This window comes from Micropterus dolomieu, linkage group LG14 (assembly GCF_021292245.1).
Source record: "Micropterus dolomieu isolate WLL.071019.BEF.003 ecotype Adirondacks linkage group LG14, ASM2129224v1, whole genome shotgun sequence".
In the NCBI taxonomy this organism is placed as follows: Eukaryota; Metazoa; Chordata; class Actinopteri; order Centrarchiformes; family Centrarchidae; genus Micropterus; species Micropterus dolomieu.
This window is the reverse complement of record NC_060163.1, coordinates 12,963,440-12,982,874: the sequence shown is the minus strand read 5'-3', so window position 1 is coordinate 12,982,874 and position 19,435 is coordinate 12,963,440. Positions and strand designations below refer to the sequence as shown.

At 39.9% G+C, this 19,435-nt stretch overlaps 1 protein-coding gene and 1 long non-coding RNA gene across 4 annotated transcripts in view; one reads left to right on the top strand and one right to left on the bottom strand.

Moving 5' to 3' along the window:
* LOC123983316 (double C2-like domain-containing protein alpha) overlaps nt 1-19,435 on the top strand; it is a 47,625-nt gene that overhangs the window by 13,743 nt on the left and 14,447 nt on the right. Inside the window, exons 2-7 of one of the 3 annotated variants that reach the window (XM_046069538.1) lie at nt 12,524-12,587; nt 12,687-12,873; nt 13,202-13,281; nt 15,867-15,941; nt 16,157-16,266; nt 19,125-19,251. In XM_046069538.1, the coding sequence (XP_045925494.1) occupies nt 12,528-12,587; nt 12,687-12,873; nt 13,202-13,281; nt 15,867-15,941; nt 16,157-16,266; nt 19,125-19,251 (639 nt within the window). In that variant the 5' untranslated portion in view covers nt 12,524-12,527. Of the gene's footprint in view, nt 1-12,456; nt 12,874-13,201; nt 13,282-15,866; nt 15,942-16,156; nt 16,267-19,124; nt 19,252-19,435 lie in introns of those variants that run through there. The other 2 variants (XM_046069536.1, XM_046069537.1) reach the window with 2 other exon arrangements.
* On the bottom strand, nt 6,408-14,148 carry LOC123983319. The gene is made up of 3 exons (XR_006828168.1): nt 13,165-14,148; nt 12,385-12,853; nt 6,408-6,527 (listed from the first exon to the last, which is right to left on the bottom strand). It is a non-coding gene; the product is annotated as an uncharacterized LOC123983319 (long non-coding RNA).

Genomic DNA, 19,435 nt, shown 5'->3' with positions numbered 1-19,435 from the left:
CCCCCCCCCCCCCCCCCCCCCCATTTTTTGTCTTTCTGCAGCCTCTCCTTCTATTTTCCATTTCTTTCTTTTGCTCAAAGTCATAATTCATTAACACTGCACTTTCAAACACTTCAACAGACTTGCTGATTACAGCCCCAAGCTTATGTCATGTAATAAAGCAGCCAAATAATTATGAAAAAGCTGAACATCTCATGTCAAAATTTTGTAAATGTTTATTAATCAAGTTTTACATAATTATATTGAGGCCTTGTTTTGAGTTTGTTACTTTGCAGCCTGTCTGTCACCAGCTCAGTCTAAAATTAGCATGTGCCTCATACTTCCATATAAAATTCATTTAATCAGAAGTCACCCTCTAATTAGAGCTTCAAACAGAAATCTGTTCAAGTCCCTTGTTATAAATTATTTTTAATCTCCTGATAAAAATTGCAAATTGGTCAGATAACATATTGTCACCAATGTGATTGCTGTGGATGGCACTGTGATTTACTGTCATTAGCATACACGCGGTTAGCTGTGACTGTATTTTTCACACTGCTGAAAAGCTAATAAAACCTTGTGTTTGGCCATGAACACTTCAACTGAAGTTTTGAATCAATTTTCACTTTTTAGTTCCCTGTGAAATGATACAGCCTCAACTACTGACTGCCTCAGTCTGAGAGGCTGTTTGGCTGCGACAGCAAAGTACTTTTTGTACAAAATATTAAATTAAACACATTTTTCTTATATACCCAAGCAGTCCTACTGTACAATGACTATGTAAAAACTGCAAACCAACCATCAGACTAAGGAAATCTTCATTTTCAAATGCCCTTTCAAGCCTTTTTGTATATCAATGTACTTTTAATAGAATTCAGTTTTGAATGTGGCTGGCTGCACATCACCTGAGGCTGTATGTATGCACTTTTGTGAGAAAAAAAAGAAGGCAAGTTGATGCCTTGCTCCCATTTTCAGGGAACATTTCAGCACTTTACACTTTAGCCACAGATTTAAACATTGCTGACATAACAGCTTGTCAGCTTGCATTTAGTAAGCGAATGTATGCAAAACTGTAGACTTAAATGATACAGGAATTTAACCCCTTAACGCCTGAATTTTTTTACAATAAAAAAATTATAAAAATTATTTGTGTTTTCATTTGCTTTCAAGGTGATGTTAAATTAAGTGAAAATTGTAAATTTTTCTATATAACATTGAAAAGATATAAATTCAGGTATGTGTAGGTATGATGCAAATTAGCGACAACAGGCATAAACGAGAAACCAGGGCTTGCAAAAGGTTCCTAGGTGCATATTGAATATGCACCAACAGGCATTGGGAGAATCCATGTGCTATCTTGGCTTGTAGTCTGCAAGGAAGAGGTATGATGCGAATTCGCAACAATCGGCGTCAAGGGGTTAAAAACTCAACATATATATAAATATCAAAACTGATGTGCAAAATACAATATAATACTACTGTAAATATTCATTTTCTAGGGTTTTATTACCACAGCCACTACACTTAGATTTGAACAGAGCATGGCACTGACACCACCACAACTGCATCTTGAGGCCATGTGAATAAAAACATCTAGGCTGTGGATGAAATTAGCTGAATATACAGTATATTTTTAAATGAATATGATGATAATATTTTGAACAATTATCTTTGCTTTTTAACAAATATGAATATCACAGGTTCAATATGTCGCTGAGTTTTGAGCAGTTCTTACCTTTTTGAAACTGTTTTATATAAATAATTTTTAATGTTTTCGGAGGATTTCTGTCATTTGTAACTGCAGTACGCTGATGTGTTGACACTGATGAACACGACACCTTTATATTTTCAATCAAATATGCTTAATTTCTTTAATCATACAATTATTAGAACATTTAAAATGTACCAGTTGAAGGCACGGTACACACGCAGGCGTACACACTACCTCTTACTAATTTTGAGCCAGGAAAACGGACTTGCTTCAGTCTATAGTGAACCCCATAGGCACACCTCCGAACAATGCTGGCCCTCAAATATCAGACATCCGCTAACATGGGAAACGCCCACGCAGAGGGTGTTCTCACAAATACGTCCAAAAAATTTTTTATTCTCTTTTAGAGTGTCAGTATGATTATGGTTTATATTTCCTTACATAAAAAACCCATATCAGCATTTGCTTGTGACGCTTCCAAAGTCTGATCTCCAAGTTGTGTTTTACACCATTAAATGCACAGTTATGGTGATATATAACAATCTAAATTCAGAGTCTGACCGTAATGGTTTGAACTCCAGTCATTTGGGGAAGGTGAGGAGCCATAGTCCAGTGGCAATAATCTGTAATTGCTTCCTCTCCTCAGTAATTTCCTCATTTAGTTCAATAAGAAAATTAGTGAGCTGAAACAACCTGTGAAGTTATGTTAATTCCTGCTTTTTCCACAAACGCCTGCGACTGTCACAGATAGCATAGCGTGTATATTACAGATCTCCATTATATTGATTTTCTTTGCAATATAACACTTTATTTAATCAGTCCTAAAGAAACGGGCGAGGCTTTCTTCTCTTGCACACAAGATATTACTGTACATGATTGTATTAATTGTCTGCTCTATTCCCCGCACAGTTTTAGGCAGCTACACGATTATAGCAGCACCAGAGGAAGCTTTTTACACATGCACAGAGACACACACACTGCATGCATAAACATACTACCCACATCCCTTTATCATGTGCAAATGTAGGTACAATGACACACGAACGTGCCTGCTGTGTGGATCTGCACATTAGGTGGCAGGGTTCAGAAGCTGCTGCACACTCATCTGCACACATCACAGCCGGTCATGCACTCATGTAAACTTGTTCTCTGCCCTCCATGACTGTTCCAGCAGCTCCTCTCCATATAGCAACCAAGGCCACTCGCTGAGTGACTGTGCCGTCAAACATCTCGTCAGTGTCTGTGTGTTTATCATCACGCAGCATGTTTTCCTCATTCAAACACAGCTTTAAATGAAACAGCTTTAAGATGAGTTTTATGTTTGTTCCTGTCTTTCCACCGGAACCAATTTGCACCTGCATGAGTGGACATCTAATAATGTCTCTGTTAGTCAGAGACTCTCATGTCTCTAGATGTAAAGCTTTATAGGGGAGTTGCAAAAATAGAAAAGACAACTGGGACAGCACCCAGGATGATATGCAGTGAGCAAAGGCACATATGCAGTAATATAATATGAAACTCATTTTGATTTTTATTTCAGAGAAGCACGTGCTTGAGGCTAAAACATTGTACTCTTTCCATTTATTGTTTTATACAAAAGTGTATATTTTTCACCCTCCATAGTGCGCTACCTTTGGTTCTTTATGGATTATCCAGTCATAAGATTAAAATAATAAACCCTTCAAAGACAGTTCCTTAGGTAGTCAGGACTTCATTGTGTATTGTCTGATGTTGATCCTTCATCTACATGCTATCTAGATCGTCTCAAGTGATACAAATTGTGTGCAGTGTTTGGTTGAATGGTTTTAATCACCTAACTCTGCTGCTGACATTCTCCCTCTACTATTTTTTTTGGAAATGTCAGCAATCCACTTTTGTGAGGCTGTTTAATTACTCTACAAATAAATAAAATGCATGAACACTACTGTTCTAGAGTCAGTATTTGCAGACAACCTCTTTTACAACTTTAATATTTGTTACTAATGCGGTTTCCTCTCCTATTGAAGCTATCTGCCCCCCCCCCCCCCCCCCCCCCCCCCATCCATCTTGTTTCCTCAGCTCCTTCTTCCTCTCCATTGGGTTATGACAGGGTCCGTTGTTGGTGTTACTGCAGATTTCCCACAAAAGCTTCCCCCAAAACAAAGCTGTACAGCAAGCCCAAGCCTCGCACATAATCTTCTGTTTCATCAATAAATCATACATATATATTGATGGTGGGGTCCGTGCTAGTGAATCTGTTGCTCTCCGTTCTCTTGCACTCCTGGTATCTCAACAACTGCTGCATTTCTTTATTCAGTGTTGTTATCAGGCTCTTCTCTTTTCATTTCTAACATAAAAGTGTGCTAGCATTTCCATTTCACACGTTTATGGACCTGTGAGTCATGCAATATATCAGGGGAACTCATATCAATGAGTGGCAATACTGAAGAAGCAGTGTAGCAGAGTGCTTTTCTTTCCGGTACATGACGACCTTGAAGACACATGGCTAAGAGTCGAGAGAAAACAGGATTTTACTCCCATAAAAAAGGAATCACATGCTCTGTAAAATAGGAACATCCTGTCCTGTCTTTTTGTATTTTGTTATATATTATGTCAGCTTTTACACAAGTTAATTATTATACATGTATTTTGAGTATGTAGCACACATATACATATACATATACTACCACTACCACTGGAAATAAGAAATAAGAACACCTTCCCACAAAGTTTTTAAAAAACAGCTCCCAAAGACATGTGAACACTACTAACTCACAAAACAAATTTGCTATCAATTATCATTATTTTGCTAACTTGCTGCTAAATTATCTCATGTCCTATGCCTGTTACCAGATGACATGATATTGTCGTATTTATTAGTATTTAGTATTAGTATTTTATTAACAAATTATAATAATTTATTAAAAATGTGATTTTAATATTTTTACAGTTGTGTCTTTTGACATTGTGCTGCATGGCTTATGTGTTTAATAGCCTATTGTTTTTTTAATGTTTTACTTTATCTAGCCTACATCTTATCTTATCTTATCTAATGCTGCCTGTGTTTGCTGCCTTGCAAACAAAGCCAGAAAGCAGTAACTACAGAAACAGCGACGTTGTGCCCTTTTTTTGCTGACTATTACTCATTGTCACAGACCTTGCTTAGAACCTTAAATAAATAAACCTTAAATAAATTTAGATACTGCACTCACGGTTTGGACAATCTAAATGGCGCAGGGAAAACTACAAATAAAATCTTCAGCTTTCTTGTCTATTTGAACTCATGAGCTAGTTTAATCATTGTAATGATTATACCCCACACTTAATACACTTGAATAAGTATGTGATTCAAATTCAGTCTACCCACATGAAATCACACAAATTCTTTTAGCTGCTACTCTGCTTATGATTTAAGATGTAGCTAATGTCTTATGTGGTAACCAACTCAATTACTGAGATGATGGAGAGTCAAAAATGACGATGAACATGAAAAAGTGAGTTTATTCAGTTTCAGCTAAGGCCATCTCACCAGCTAACCAAACTGCAGGGACTGCACTCAACTAAATACTGTATGTAGTTCCTGTGCTTGGCTTTGAGGGGCGGTTTGGCTAATATTAACAGTATTTATTGTTCTGTTGTTTCATACAGCTTTGCATGGCTACTCCGTATAGTGGATATTTTTGTTAATAATTAATAATATTTCATCTATGTTGTCTTGCTTCATGTTGCTCAGCATGATTTGTGCATGATGTTTATGTTTATGTTGGTGTTTTTGTAGTTTCTTACTGTATGTTTGTATTTGGTCTTGCCAAAGGAAAGCAGTTGAAAATGAGATGGCTGCTGACACTATTGCAGAAATGTGTAAAATTTATTTTATTATTAAATATAATTCCATTAAATAATGATACCGTATATGTAGGGTCCTTAACCAACCCATACAAAGCAAACAGTATAATAAAATTAAAGTATGTCTGAAATCTGTATAAAATTGGTTATATGTAAGAATATATCACATTGCACCATTTATTTATTGTTGTAACATATTCCATAAATTGTCTAGTTGTCCAGTAAGTGACTCCCATTTTATAATTGGTTTGGGAAACCATTCCTGTCAGTGTTTATTTGAGTGCAAACAGGTTGACTGCTTCGCTGATGTCATTCGTTCTTGTCAGAGCCATTGTAGACTTGGTCAGCCGTTTTTTTATTAAAGCACTAGCACCCGTCCCTGACATAATTGGTGTGGAGAGAGCTCATAAAGACTATGCATTTATAATGAGGAGATTTTCAGTTCTCATAAACAGGCGACAGGAGGGTATGGAGATATGAAGAGGAGGAGGGAAGAGGAAGGGAAGTGGACTAAAGCTGAAAAAATTTGATACAGGGATTGGGATCTTTTGACGGAGTTGGCAGAGCAGTGGCTCTCAATTGCAGTGTTCGTGTGTGTGTGTGTGTGTGTGTGTGTGTGGCATGAGCTGTTTGCATGAATGAGTGGGAGTCATCTTTATCTTGAGGCTTGTGTTTGTTATATTACCGTGTTAATGCATTCATGCTTGTCTGTGCCATGGCATTATTTTAATGGAACCAACACATACATGAGGGTGTGTGTGTGTGTGTGTGTGTGTGTGTGTGTGTGTGTGTGAACCAGAGAGACAGAGAGACCTGGAGAGGGGGCATGAGATAAGAAAGGACAGAGACATGAACAACACCACTGGATAAAGACATCATGCAATTTTATTATCAAAAAGATAACACCAAAAAACCCCACCAGTAAGTCTATTCAACAGCCTGTGCTATGTGACAGCTTTCCCGCTCCTCTCTTTGATAGACGGAGAGTTTCAGAGACTGTGTGGACTTGAAACTGAAAGAAAGAAGCAATAAATAAGAGAGATAGAGACAAGTCAGATAAAAAGAGACCGTGACACAGAGAGAACACCAATTTTGTCCCTTCAATAGACCCAAGGGGGAAATAGTATGTTTCCCCTTGTCTATCACTGACTCAAGAACCATTAGCTTAATTATATAGAGGAACTGAGACTGAAGAGACCATAGAGACTGTGTGTGTGTGTGTGTTTGAGAGAGAGACACAGAGTATTAGTTTGGAGTTATCCTTGAAATAAATACAAAACCTGCATTCAATAAGAGAAGCTGTGTGTGCACACCGTGTATCACCCACACTATGAGGACTGATTTCTCATTTGGAGAAACAAACCAGGTTCATCCAAGATAAACCTTTGGATTTTAGGGTAAAGACTTTTCACCATTTTGGTGAAGCTTAGGGTTAATGTAACATGGTTGAGGAATGTTTGAATATTTTGGGAAATATGATGATTTGCTTTCTTACATGAGAAGGCTAATGCCACTCTCATGTATGTATATTAAGTACAAATCTAGAGCCAAGACTGGAAGCTGGGGGAGACAGCTAACCATGGGGCTGTCCAAAATTGAAGGAATTCTGTCTTATTAACACATTGTACCATGTTTGTTTAATCTGTACATTAAGGACAAATGTAAAAACAGGCCGGCTGTCCTACACAAGAATGTCAAGATTGCATAGATCTCCTGCATGAATGTCTGTTTATCTTACCCACGTATAGTAGCCTATGTGGGGAACATTACTACCTGCAGTGGCACTTAATGTTGTCATTGAACGTTAATTGAGCGCAGAGGGTTGGTCCAATGTGCAATTAGAATTCCATAGTAATGGGGAGTTATGGGGTGTACCAGTTTATTCACCCACTCATCACCTTTTTGCAGCCTGTCCAGCTAGAGCGCCGGCTGCCTGACAGCAGGTGAGCACAGGTTTTAGTCCCCATAAACGATGGCACCAAAACTGGCAGCTTCTTTGAAGACTTCAGGAAGTCATTTTTTTCAATAAAAGGTCTAATTTTGCGTTCATGCAATTCTGGCAGATTGGTAAGAACAATCTAACTTGTTCACGCATTATTCCAAGATTGTTACACCCACTGGCCATATAAGCCATCCAAACTTTCAGAAAAGGAAAACGTCCATTTCCATCTGCTGTTATGCATATTGGGAGTTGGTTTATGGAGAAAAGCAATAGGTGAAACTAATGCTCCAGTAAGATGTAATTATAAGAGTCAAATGGTGGGACATCATTAAGATAAGATGATTTATGTTTGTTTCGTTTGTTATTTAGAGGAAAGTTAAAGTCTGCTCATCGGTCCACACAGATCTGATGTTTTCATTTGCCGCCATTTTTTGTCTCTCAGTGGACATTTAAGTCACATTTATTTTGGTGTAGTTTTTATATTGATTTATTCTTTAAGTCAGTTTCCAATCACACTTTGTCGCATTTGGCGTTAAACGATGAACAAACTTTTCCACCTCGGAAAACATTTTTGCGTTAATTTTAGTTTTTATTACTGAATTTTAGGCATTTCTACTCCCTGTCACACCATTATAACCTAATTAGCTACTGCTGTTGTGTTATGTATTTGTAGTGAATGAAGTCAGGTATAAACAGCCAGTGTATTAGCTGAACTGATTCCATTTGTGTAGATATCAGATTTTATTTCGGCTTATCAGGCAATATTTTAAATCCTTTGTTGGTGTTTCCCTTTTTATGGGATTTGTTGACAATAAGAAAAATGGGTGACGCTTTAGATTACGGTACAACTGTAAAACATAATAAGTATCCGTGAAATATCAAGAGTATTAATTAAAGTTTCCACATTGTGACCATCTTATTCTCAAAGTTCACATCTTGTTTTCTTGTGCCTACATGTATTTATATGTACTGTACTGGTACTCTGTAAATTGGGAAGGATTGTGCTATACCTTGTGGGCTGTAATCTAAAACGTTTCTGATAAATGTAGAATATCATCAGCATTATCCTTTAAGGTTAGTTTAAGTCTTCTAGGACAAAAACTAAAAAAATGTTTGTGTGCGTGCGTGCGTGCGTGTGTTTGTGTGTGTGGGGGTGATGTTGGGGGGATGCAAGCGGGAGTCAGGCGAAACAGTCACATGCACAACAGAATGTCAAGGAAGAACTCCCCACTGCCTCTCTCTCTTCCTCTTGACTCCCTCCATCCTCCTCCACATCTTGCTCCTCCAGCATGCCGCTCTCCTCTCTCCCCTCTGCTCCTCGTTTTCATCTCAACTTGAACTATTCATGCATTTAATTTTTAATGATACACGTAGGGCTCACTCAGTCCCCCTCTCCCTCTCTCTGTCTCTCTTTCTCTCTCCCCTCACTCTCTAGTTTCTGCTCCTCTCTTCGCCACCTGTTAGTTAGTCTCCCTTTCCTCTCTGCACTGGAATCCCCTATTTTTTTATGAGGAGTTTCACAATTGCACTATCACTGAGGTAAGTTAACGTCTTTATTTGTTTATTCTGAATTGCAGACAGTTCTTTTGTGATTTAAATGTTTACCCTTTTTTTTCTGCATGAGATACACCTTTATGTTTCTCACCTCTTCTTTAAAAATGTTTTATCTTTCCTTCTCCCTCTATCACCATCATTATATCTTCACTTTACTTGTGTGTTTGGTTCCTGTATGTGTTGTTTTGTCTCGTAAACTCATGCATGGGAGGATACAAACTGATGCAGCAGAAGCCAGACTGAGAGACGGGCACATTTATTCTGCATCATCCTCACACGGAGGACAGGTGCAACATGTGGCAGTCTGTTTTTTACCCGCTCCTTCACTTTTCTTTCACACATACCAACACACACAGACATGTGAGGCTCACACACTGTCACTCACACACACTGAAGTTCACTCATCCCTGGCTGCTTGAAAATAACTTGGCTCTAATTGACAAGTGCTCGCTGTCACAGTTGTTAGGTAACGAATGATGTGTCCATTGTCAAGCTCTAATGAGTAAGTACAGTGTGCGCCACTGTATTGTACCATCTGCCTGTCAGCCAGAAGCTTGTTATTTAAAGGTGAACGGAGCCTGCCGCAGGGGCCCATTGTATGTAGGACACAAGAGAAGAAGAAATCCAACCAAGAGAGAGGGAGAGAGACATCCTCACATACCTACAGGTGGAATAATGGTGTCTGGGAAAGACTGACAGAGAGATAATGACAGAGATAAAGAGGCGAGAAGAAGTGAAGAGGTGGAGATGGAGATGGGAATTTAGAGGAGGGGGGTTGAGAAAGAGAGCGCCCATGCTGCGATGTGACTCTAATTTAAAGTGAAGGAGCTGAAAGAGGAGGAGGGGTGGTCGCATGTTGCCCAAAGATATTCCTGTACACTGACTGATGGCAGCTTTGTTCCTCCCTCACGCAACTGGAAACCTATGTAACCTCACACATATGTACAAGGTGGAATGATATGCTGTACTGTATCTGGTTGCATAACTAAAAGCCACAGGGCTAACTGTATGTAGCTTCTGCAGACATCTTGGGCCATTGTCTTGTGGCTTATAGGAATTATGTAAAGTTGTTCGGCCATGTGCTCCAATGCCAAGAGTCATGTATGTGAACTAGATTTGGCACCAGAAAAGTCAGTGAAATCTGCGCGGTTTTATTGTGAGGGTGCATTGCCTCACTTCTGCGCAACAAGATGATGATGAAAAGAGAAGATGAGAGAGAGATTCCAGCTGGCAGCATGAAAGCGATCAATCATGAGCTCCCCGTGAGCTTCTGCTTCCCCGCGAGCTGCAAGCCAGCAGTCCTCCTGGCTGTACGTGTGCTGGTGGTGCTCGGGCTGCTCCAGCTTAGGGCCACATCTGCCGGGACCGGGAGGCGACTGACTGTGTGCATTATATCAACAAACTCTTGCTCACAAGCCTCCAATGGCTGCATGTAGTGTGTGTGTGTGTGTGTGTGTGTGTGTGTGTGTGTTTGCGGGCGGAGAGATGGATTAATGATCTGAAAGAAAGTGTATCAGCAGCTTTGTTTGCTGGCTTGCATGCGCGAATGTATTGTCATATGTGTGTGTGTATGCTTTGAGGGATTATATATTACTTATGAGAACATTAATCATTATTATCCACTTCATCAAGTTAATTCATCTTTTAATCAATTCTGGCCATAATCATTTTGATCATCAGAGAGTTTCATTAACTTGTTTTCACCTTCTCCCTACTGTCTTCAATCTACTTACTTTAAGATTATTTTCACGAGTGGGTGGCTTCACTGTTGTTTTATTGCTTTGCCAGGCTGAAGTGATATATGGTAGCTGTGATAAGCACTGGGTTATCTTCTCTCTACATTCATCCAGCTCAGATTTGAAAGACAGCATATTGTCCTGAAGGGCAGGAGTTTATCTCTGTGCTACTCAATTGAGCGGTGATTAACTCTGACCAGTTGTTCAGCTTCAGACGTCAGTTCATTTGTGCATATGTGGTCCTTAGTGGCACCAAAATGGCTGCTGCTAATTTCTCAAAGACAAGATGTCCCATCACTTCTCATTCCAGAGCCAGTGGACTTGTCCAAGTCCTTTCAGTCAGCCGACTTGCGGAAGTTTGCAGGCTGGCACACAGCAGGGTGTTTTAGATGTTTGTTTCATCTCCAGCCAAGGAAAACCTGGACTATCTGTGTCGTGTATCACCCGCTGTTGTGCTCACAGCAGAGAGACTGGAGCATACATGACAAATGACCCTCGCTGCCTGTGATTCTGCTGAAGGTCAACAGTCAGAGGCAACAATTATAGAGCCAGTTTCTGCCACAGCGTTATTGGTCATATTGACTTTATCCTGATGACTGAAGGGTTTGAAATGACTCTGTTTTGAACCCACACACAGAGGTGAGCTGAAAAATTAGGAATAAGGGTAGTTTTGACAACCCTATGGATGCTGGTTTGAGATCATCCACCCCCATATTCACTGCAAAAAAGGACCCTGAAAAAGCCACATTCCTGATTTTACACATACTTCTGTTTGTTAGTTTCAGGTCCTGCAGTCACCAGAATAAAGTCAACACCACTACTCCTATTTCTTTAAACCTTTCTTTCTGAGTCCCGAGATTCTCCTGATATTTTGATATTTCTAAACTTCACAGACATTCAACAACACAGCAGAAGTGCAAATACTCACAGTGCAAATATTCACATCTCAATTTCAATCGATTAGAGCAGAGAGAGCAGAAGGTAGTCCATGGGGGGATCTGTTCAGTATTGAGGACAGAACGCCCCCTCAAGGTCTGCTGTCTTTAGAAAACAAAAGCTGTGAGATATTTGTAATCCACCCCCCTCTTTTTTATTTCGGGAAGAGAGCAGACACATCAGCCTTGTGGTCAACTCCACTCCCTGCTAACACAACTTTATATAATCATCAGGACTCCATCCGAATACACTGAAGTGCATTTTAGCCTGTAAAGAATTCATCCTGTAATTACCTGTCTGTCTATAGAGGATTGTCAAGCACTTTAAATAAAATGCGTGCCTCTGCGGCTCACACATACTGCAATTTCATCAAGCATGATTAGGATTCGGGGGAGACCCCTATTGTCCATTATCCGTTTTCCTCCCTCAAGGCTTGATTTTATTCAGACATTTTCAATTGAAATGCAAATTTGTGCACATCCTCTGCTGTATTTTTGTCATCTTATGAGTAATGTTTTTCTTTTTAAGAGTTCTAATTATGTTGAAGTAGGTTTACAGATAAATGCTTCCTGTCACAAGTTCTTCGCCTTCTTCGAGTAAATGGCAAATGAGAAACTCGCTATCAGGTTTGATGTTATCTCAGAGATGGCCAGAAGCAGGGAAACAAACTTATTTATCACTTCCCATCTTACTAAACTCACCTTGTTTTGTGCCCAATAGCAGAGGTTGTATCTGTGTATCTGTGTCATCGCTCTTGCTTCGGCAATTTTGGTTGTTGTATTGCTGAAAAGTGATATGAATTAACTTTTCTTCCATTCATCTCTGTCTCTGTCCCTGTAGCTCTATGACTGTACGAAAAGGAAAAAGTTTAGCCATCTCCATCCAGGAGCACATGGCCATCGATGTATGTCCGGGCCCCATCCGCCCTATCCGTCAAATCTCTGCCTACTTCCCTCGCCTCTCGCCCACTTCCTCCTTTTCTGAACCGCTCTCACCCAATCAGGTGGCAGCTCCCGCTGCCCTCAGCCCTGGCGGCGTAGGCCAAGGAGGTGGGGCCGTTAGTGGAGGAGGGAGCAGCAGCCTGTTGTCACCACTGTTACCAGGGGTGGCGGGCGGAGGGGGCTCACTGTCAGCCATGAGCAGCATGGACACCTCCATCGAGATCGACAGCTGTGACAGCGATGATAACAGTGAGTCACCTGAAAGTACTGACCTGCTTTTATTACAGCTACTTGAGCCAGCGAATATAAATTATCTCAACACAGATGTGGATTTGGGATTGTGGATGTTCTCGCATAGCACATATGCAGATCACAGAAAGTGTTTGAAACAATGGGTCTTTGACTTCACAGAGAGGTAAACAAAAGTAAATGACCGTTGACTTTGTCAGCTGAAATGACAATCTTTTTTTTCCTGACAGTCCATACTTGTATTTCCTCCTGCCATCATTTTAATAAAATCACCAGCTGAAAAGCAATTACCAAAGTAATTGGCCCTTTTTCATCAACTGTCTTCCAGCCTCCTTGGGGACGTTAGAGTTTGACCTACTGTATGAGAGAGCCACCAGCTCCTTACGCTGCACAGTCCTGAGAGCAAAGGTAGGCAAAACCCTGTCCTCTGAAAACTCCACTGGAGCTAAGACAGGTGTAGCAAAAGCACGTCAATTCCACTTAAAACTATTTTTTATTTACATTTGAACCAGTAATATTTGTACGTTCTGCCAGTGACACAAAAAGCTCTTCAGTCATTTTTCATAAGCCAAAGAAACAACTCTGTTTTTAGCCATGCTAGTGTTGTGGCTCTAGGCATTGCAATGTCTGTCGGTCAGTCCAACTCAACAAATATTGGATGGATTGGGATAAAAGTTTGTACTGACTTTTCCTCTAGTTCCACCATGACACAACTGTTGTGTTAAGTGCTAATTACTAAATGTCACCAATGTGCTAACACGTTAAATTAAGATAGTGAATGCATGGCAACATTATACTTGCTATATCGACATGTTAGCATTGTCATTGTGAGCATGTTAGCATGCTGACGTTAGCAGGGCTCTCAAGTCTCACGCATTCACGGTGAGACACACGCATTTCAGAAAGTTTTTTTTGGTTTTTTTAGCGTTTGGATTTTACGATTCCTGGACAAAATCTCTTGCCTGTGATCCATAAGCTGTGATCAAAGATAGCAAGAGCAGCATTTCCCTTCAAGATGTAGTGAAGTAGACGTAGAAAGTGGCATGAAAAGAAAATACTGAAGTTCAGAACAATTACCTTGTGTACTTAAAGCCCCTCCAGCCAGTTTTAACTGCCGTTTTTGGTTAACGTTCTTTCTCAAACAGAGAATGGGGGTGTGGTTAATAGTCGGACATAATACATTACCATGACAACCAAAAACTGACCGGCTGGAGTGTTCGCTAATGATATGCTGTGTTAGCACTTTTTATATACAGTCTATGTGTTAACATCACTACACTGTAAAGTTTAGTACACTTCACTGTCTGGCAGGAGTAGCTATTACTTACCCATGATAGAAACTAATGTGCGCAGATCAGCTGTTATCAATCATACAGTCGATGGTCTTGTCACGCACTGCACACGATAACTCCCACTACGTTTTATGGTGCTCTTACTTTACCGCGGGGGTGGGGGGTCTATTACTCTGTTGAACTTTATGTAAAGACTTCTGATACCGTTGCCTCCGCCGCTGCATTGGTAAAACGGCCATCAGTAAAATGCATGTTGCAGACTGTATAAAAGACGGTGGCAGGTGAAAGTGCGACGCGTCTTCACCGCACACACAAATGCCATAATGAAAATGAACAGCACACTAAACCAAGAGGAGGAAAATAAAAAAATAAATGAAGACCCTCTGTTAGCTAACATTCTGCAATAACTATGCTAGCTAACTACAACCAGCTAACTACAACTTAGTTAACTTAGCTAACTAGAATGATCAACCAACAATCAGACACAAAGTAAATCACATGATAAATTAGTTAGCGAGCTCACAACAATGTTTATGGGTTTGACGCGCTGACTTAACGAGGCGTGACAATGCGCCTGCGCAAGCTTGGAGAATGATGTATGACTTATGGAATTACTATAGTCATACGTCACAATCCCGTTTTAACAACTAAGCAACTTGTAAACTTTGAGCACAAAATTAAGCCATTTGTCAAAAAATGTGGGTAATTAACATTGTAAGGAAATGAAAAAAATATGAAATATCATAGAAATGTCAAAATACACTGGAGGGGGGCTTTAAGTACAGTACTACTTTGTTAGTGTCCACCACTGGGCTTAGCTTTGGCTACCTGAAACTAAGGAAAAGACTAGAGATATTTTTCTATATTTGGGCTCTGGACGGAAAGCTATCATCCATCATGATGGTGAAAATGACTGGCCTTAAGCCACAGTGCTTTAAGTGGGAGCCCCCTCCCACAGTCATCAAGGCATTAAAATGTGCAATGTGCAACACCATTCATAAGCTGAAATTTGTAGCCTACTCACACACACGCAGCTTGGCTTACATGCGTAGGACAAGTTCTGCCGTTCTACTGTAGTCCTATGTGTACAGCACTGCTGTTCAGTAGGCTCGTTTGGGGCCAAATATCTTTTTATTTTTGATACATTTGTATTTTTGAAATGTAAGTATATATATTTAAATATTCTTTTATCATATTTAGCTATTGTTATAATTTCTATTTATTCGGGTCAATTATGAACTATAGGTAAAATTGAACTGCTAGTAAAAACTTGGCAAAATTGGCTGGGGCTGAGGGGCCGCAGCTGCAAATATTTGAGTGGCTCCTCCTCGAACACGTGTTATCTCACTCCAAACTTTTGATAAAACTTGAGAGCCCTGCGTTAGCATTTATCTGAACGCACCTTTGTGCAAGTACAGCCTCACAGAGCTGCATACCTTAAACATCTTATTATCATTGTGTAGCAGAAGAATTCAGTTTTAACATCGTTTTTTAACGGGCAGCATGGCCTCTGCACTGTGTGGCTGGCCAACTGAAACTATCTGTCAAATTAAAAGCCACAGATTCAATTTGCAAATGAACCCCTCACCTCTCAGTCAGGTAATGGTTTAACAATTCATTACTGGTGTTGGCAGTTTGCACAATGTTCTCCACCACTTTTACATCTCTCCCTCAAATCCTCTCTCTCTGTGTCTCTATTAGGGTCTGAAACCGATGGATTTCAACGGTTTAGCTGATCCTTACGTCAAGCTGCACCTGCTGCCGGGAGCCTGCAAGGTCTGACTTTATTAACATAGTTTTGTCCCTGCGTTTTTCAACAAAAGACCTTCAGTTCCCTGTTTTGAGTCCACATTTAAATCTGCACTAAAACATAATGACCTTGTAGCCAGTAAGAACCTGTTTTCCTGATGAGGTTGTTTGCTGTTTACAGGTGTGAGAAAAAGCTTTGAGTAACATGATTTTTTTCCTCTCCTCTCTGCTGTGATGGGCAGGCCAATAAACTGAAAACCAAGACTGTTCGCAACACACTGAACCCCGTGTGGAACGAGACCCTCACCTACTGTGGAATCACAGAGGAAGACATGTACCGCAAAACACTCCGGTAAATGTTTGTTTCAGTGGCTTTCTTGCTATTTCTGTCTCCGTCACTTCCTGCCTCTCTGTTCAGAAAGCTGTCTCTTGCTTGTAAAGGATTTCTTATCTACATCAATCACAGAGTCTTTTGCTCTTGGTTAATAGACCTTTATTCTATCTCTATTTCAGTGTGTTGCCTCTCTCCCTCTATCTGCGCTGATCCTTTGATTCTCCTCTGTCGCCTCACCTTCGTTCCTCACTGTCCTCACATCTCTCCTGTCCAATAGGATCAGAAAAGATCCCCCCTCACTCCTTCTGATTCATGCCTCTCTTATTGTCTTTCTTTCTGTCTTGCAGTATTGCAGTGACAGATTGAGGTCAGACTAAACACCGCGGGGTGTTTTAATTTCATTGACCCCCCTCCAGAGGTGACAAAAGCTGAGAATTGTCTCTGTCTGTGACTAAAACTTTGCCACAGCACACGTAGGAGTGGGATTTAAATAGGATCAACGGTTGATCTCTCGGGGGAAATTAGAAAAACTGGTCCTACAACTGGCCCACGACACTGTGTTAATTCAGCAGAGGCGTTTAAAGATCAGGAACATACAAACATGTTGATGTCGTTTGAAAGTAATTTTATTCAGAGAAGGAATTCAGTCACTTTTGTACCACCATGTAAATCTTGCTTATTTAATAGATCTATTTAAACAATAATATGTTTAAAGTTTTAAAGGATTAACTCAACCCTAAACAGTTTGCATTTTGTCTAGTAGTGTGTTTTTTCTTAGCACAGGGTAAAGGTCAAATGATAGGCTACGTCCATTGTGTATCTACGAGGGACTTTTTTTACTCATCATTTTCAATACAGAAAGAAATGTATCACAGAAAAGAGGTTTTCCAATTTCTCAACCGACAGCAGTTTCATTGGACCAGAGCTCATTTAAACCATAAGATGTGCCACATTTTGAAAAAGGACACAACTCTTACTTTTTCTAAAGTGGAAAACCTTTAGCTCTCTAGTATATATTATCTTACAGATCTTAGAAGTACAGTTACAATTCAGTTCAATACAGTACTATTCATAGGTAGCACTTATCTATATTGCCTTATGATTATGGGATGTCATGATACTTTTTTTAATTCAGAACCATCTGTAGGCTATTGGCCAATTAGCTCTTGTACAGTAAGGACCAGAGTCTATGGAGTTTAATTTCTGCCCAGAAAAGAAGTTAAAAACAGTTACAAATCAAAATACTCATGTTTAGGCAAAAAAAAATCTAAGTGAAAAGCTTGATTATTTTTCTAAGGAAAAAGTTCCAAATGATAAAAAGTATTTGTAATCATGGTAATATTCTATACTTACTCAAAATTATGAAATTCCAACATTTTACTTAAAATTTTTGACAATTTGATTTATTATAGCTTTTTATTTTTTCTTGGCAGAAATTAGCCTCCATTCAAGCCAGCATAAAAGGTGTCATTATTTATTCATGACTTTAATAATATCCATCACCTTATCTACCTGCAGTAGCAGTAGAGCTGAATCTAGTATCAGTGAACATTTTTAGTCACATGTCTGACATTTGGCGTTTGGATTACATTTATCACACTGCTTTACTGACATTTTGAGGTCTTTTTGATAGTATTTGGTTTAGTATTGGTAGTAGGAAATGTGAGCTGTCATATAGGGACAGTAATGTGTGTATGCATGTTACCTCATAATGTGTAACTGCAGCCTTACATCCGTCTCACATTATAATGACATCAATCAAGACCTTTTCATCACAGCTGTCCTTTACTCATCCATCTATCGCTTAGTCTTTCACATCTCAGCTCGCACTGACTTCATCTCTCTTTATTGCCTTCCGTCGTTTCCTTTCTTCCATTTTCATTCGTTGTTATTTTTTTCTGCCATTTGATTCTGAAGGGTTCAGGGCTCCTTTTGGCTAATAAGCTTCTACTCTAGAAATTACCTCTGGGGATGCCAACACATATCTCATGTCCCCAGATACCCTCTACAATTCTGCAGTACAGCAGGTTACTGCGACATTTAATTCCTGTGGTTGGGAATTAGGAGGCAACACGTTCCTATCTGGATTTCTCCTCTAACAGGTTGCTTTCTTAGTTTTCTTCTCCTCATTGCATGTCTTTCATTCACATGTAAGCACAGAAAAAAGGCACCAACAGCAGATTGACCTGTAGCATACTGATTTTTCACTTCTGCCTATAGAAGTGCACATTTGCATGCATAAATGACTCCTCGCACACACACAGACACACATATTTAAATAAATTGTTACATTTTTATCTCTCCCTCTCACCCACGTCACTCCATTCCTCGCTCGGCGGATTTTGATTTCACATACGCTGTCTCCCTCCATCTCCTTCACTCCTCTCTGCTGCTCTCACCCTCTTATACATTTCAGGTGACGTTATAGCAGGTGTAAAAATGTGCCATATTCATTAATATGGATTGACTTAATGTTGCATGATGCACTTTCACACAAAATTCCCGGGAGGGAAAATGGTAATTACTTGTACAATGTGCGTATACAGATGCTAGATTTATGCAGGGTGATTTTTCTGACCGTGTGCTATTTAATTCAGGTCAGGTTTATGTCAACAATTTCCTTCCCTCCTTAAAATGTTGCCACAACATTAGGCCTAATTAAATTAGTCATAATAAGTAAAGTACTTTGACTACCACCCTCCCTCACACACACATGCAAAAGCACACTACTTCTGTCTACGTAAAATGTCCTAACTCTCTGCCTCATTAATAAACATCTCTTATTCTTATTCATACTTCTTCCTCTCTAATTCTTTGTCTATCGCTATTTCTAATTTTTTTTTACCCCCACCCACCATTCTGTCTCTCACTCCCAGGGTGTCCGTGTGTGACGAAGACAAGCTGACACATAATGAGTTCATTGGGGAGTCGCGAGTGGCCCTGCGTCGTGTGAAGCCTGACCAGACCAAACACTTTAACATCTGTCTGGAGCATCCACCTCCTGTGAGGAGGGGTGGGGGGGATAAGAAAGAAAAACTTAAAGAAAGGAAAGAGGAAAATGACTGTGTGAGAGAGATAAATGACTGGAGGGTACAGTAATATTCAATATATTAAGGTTTCCTGTCTGACTCACAACCTCATCTTTTAAAGATGTGGGGGGGGGGGGGGGGGGGGGGGGGGGGGGGGG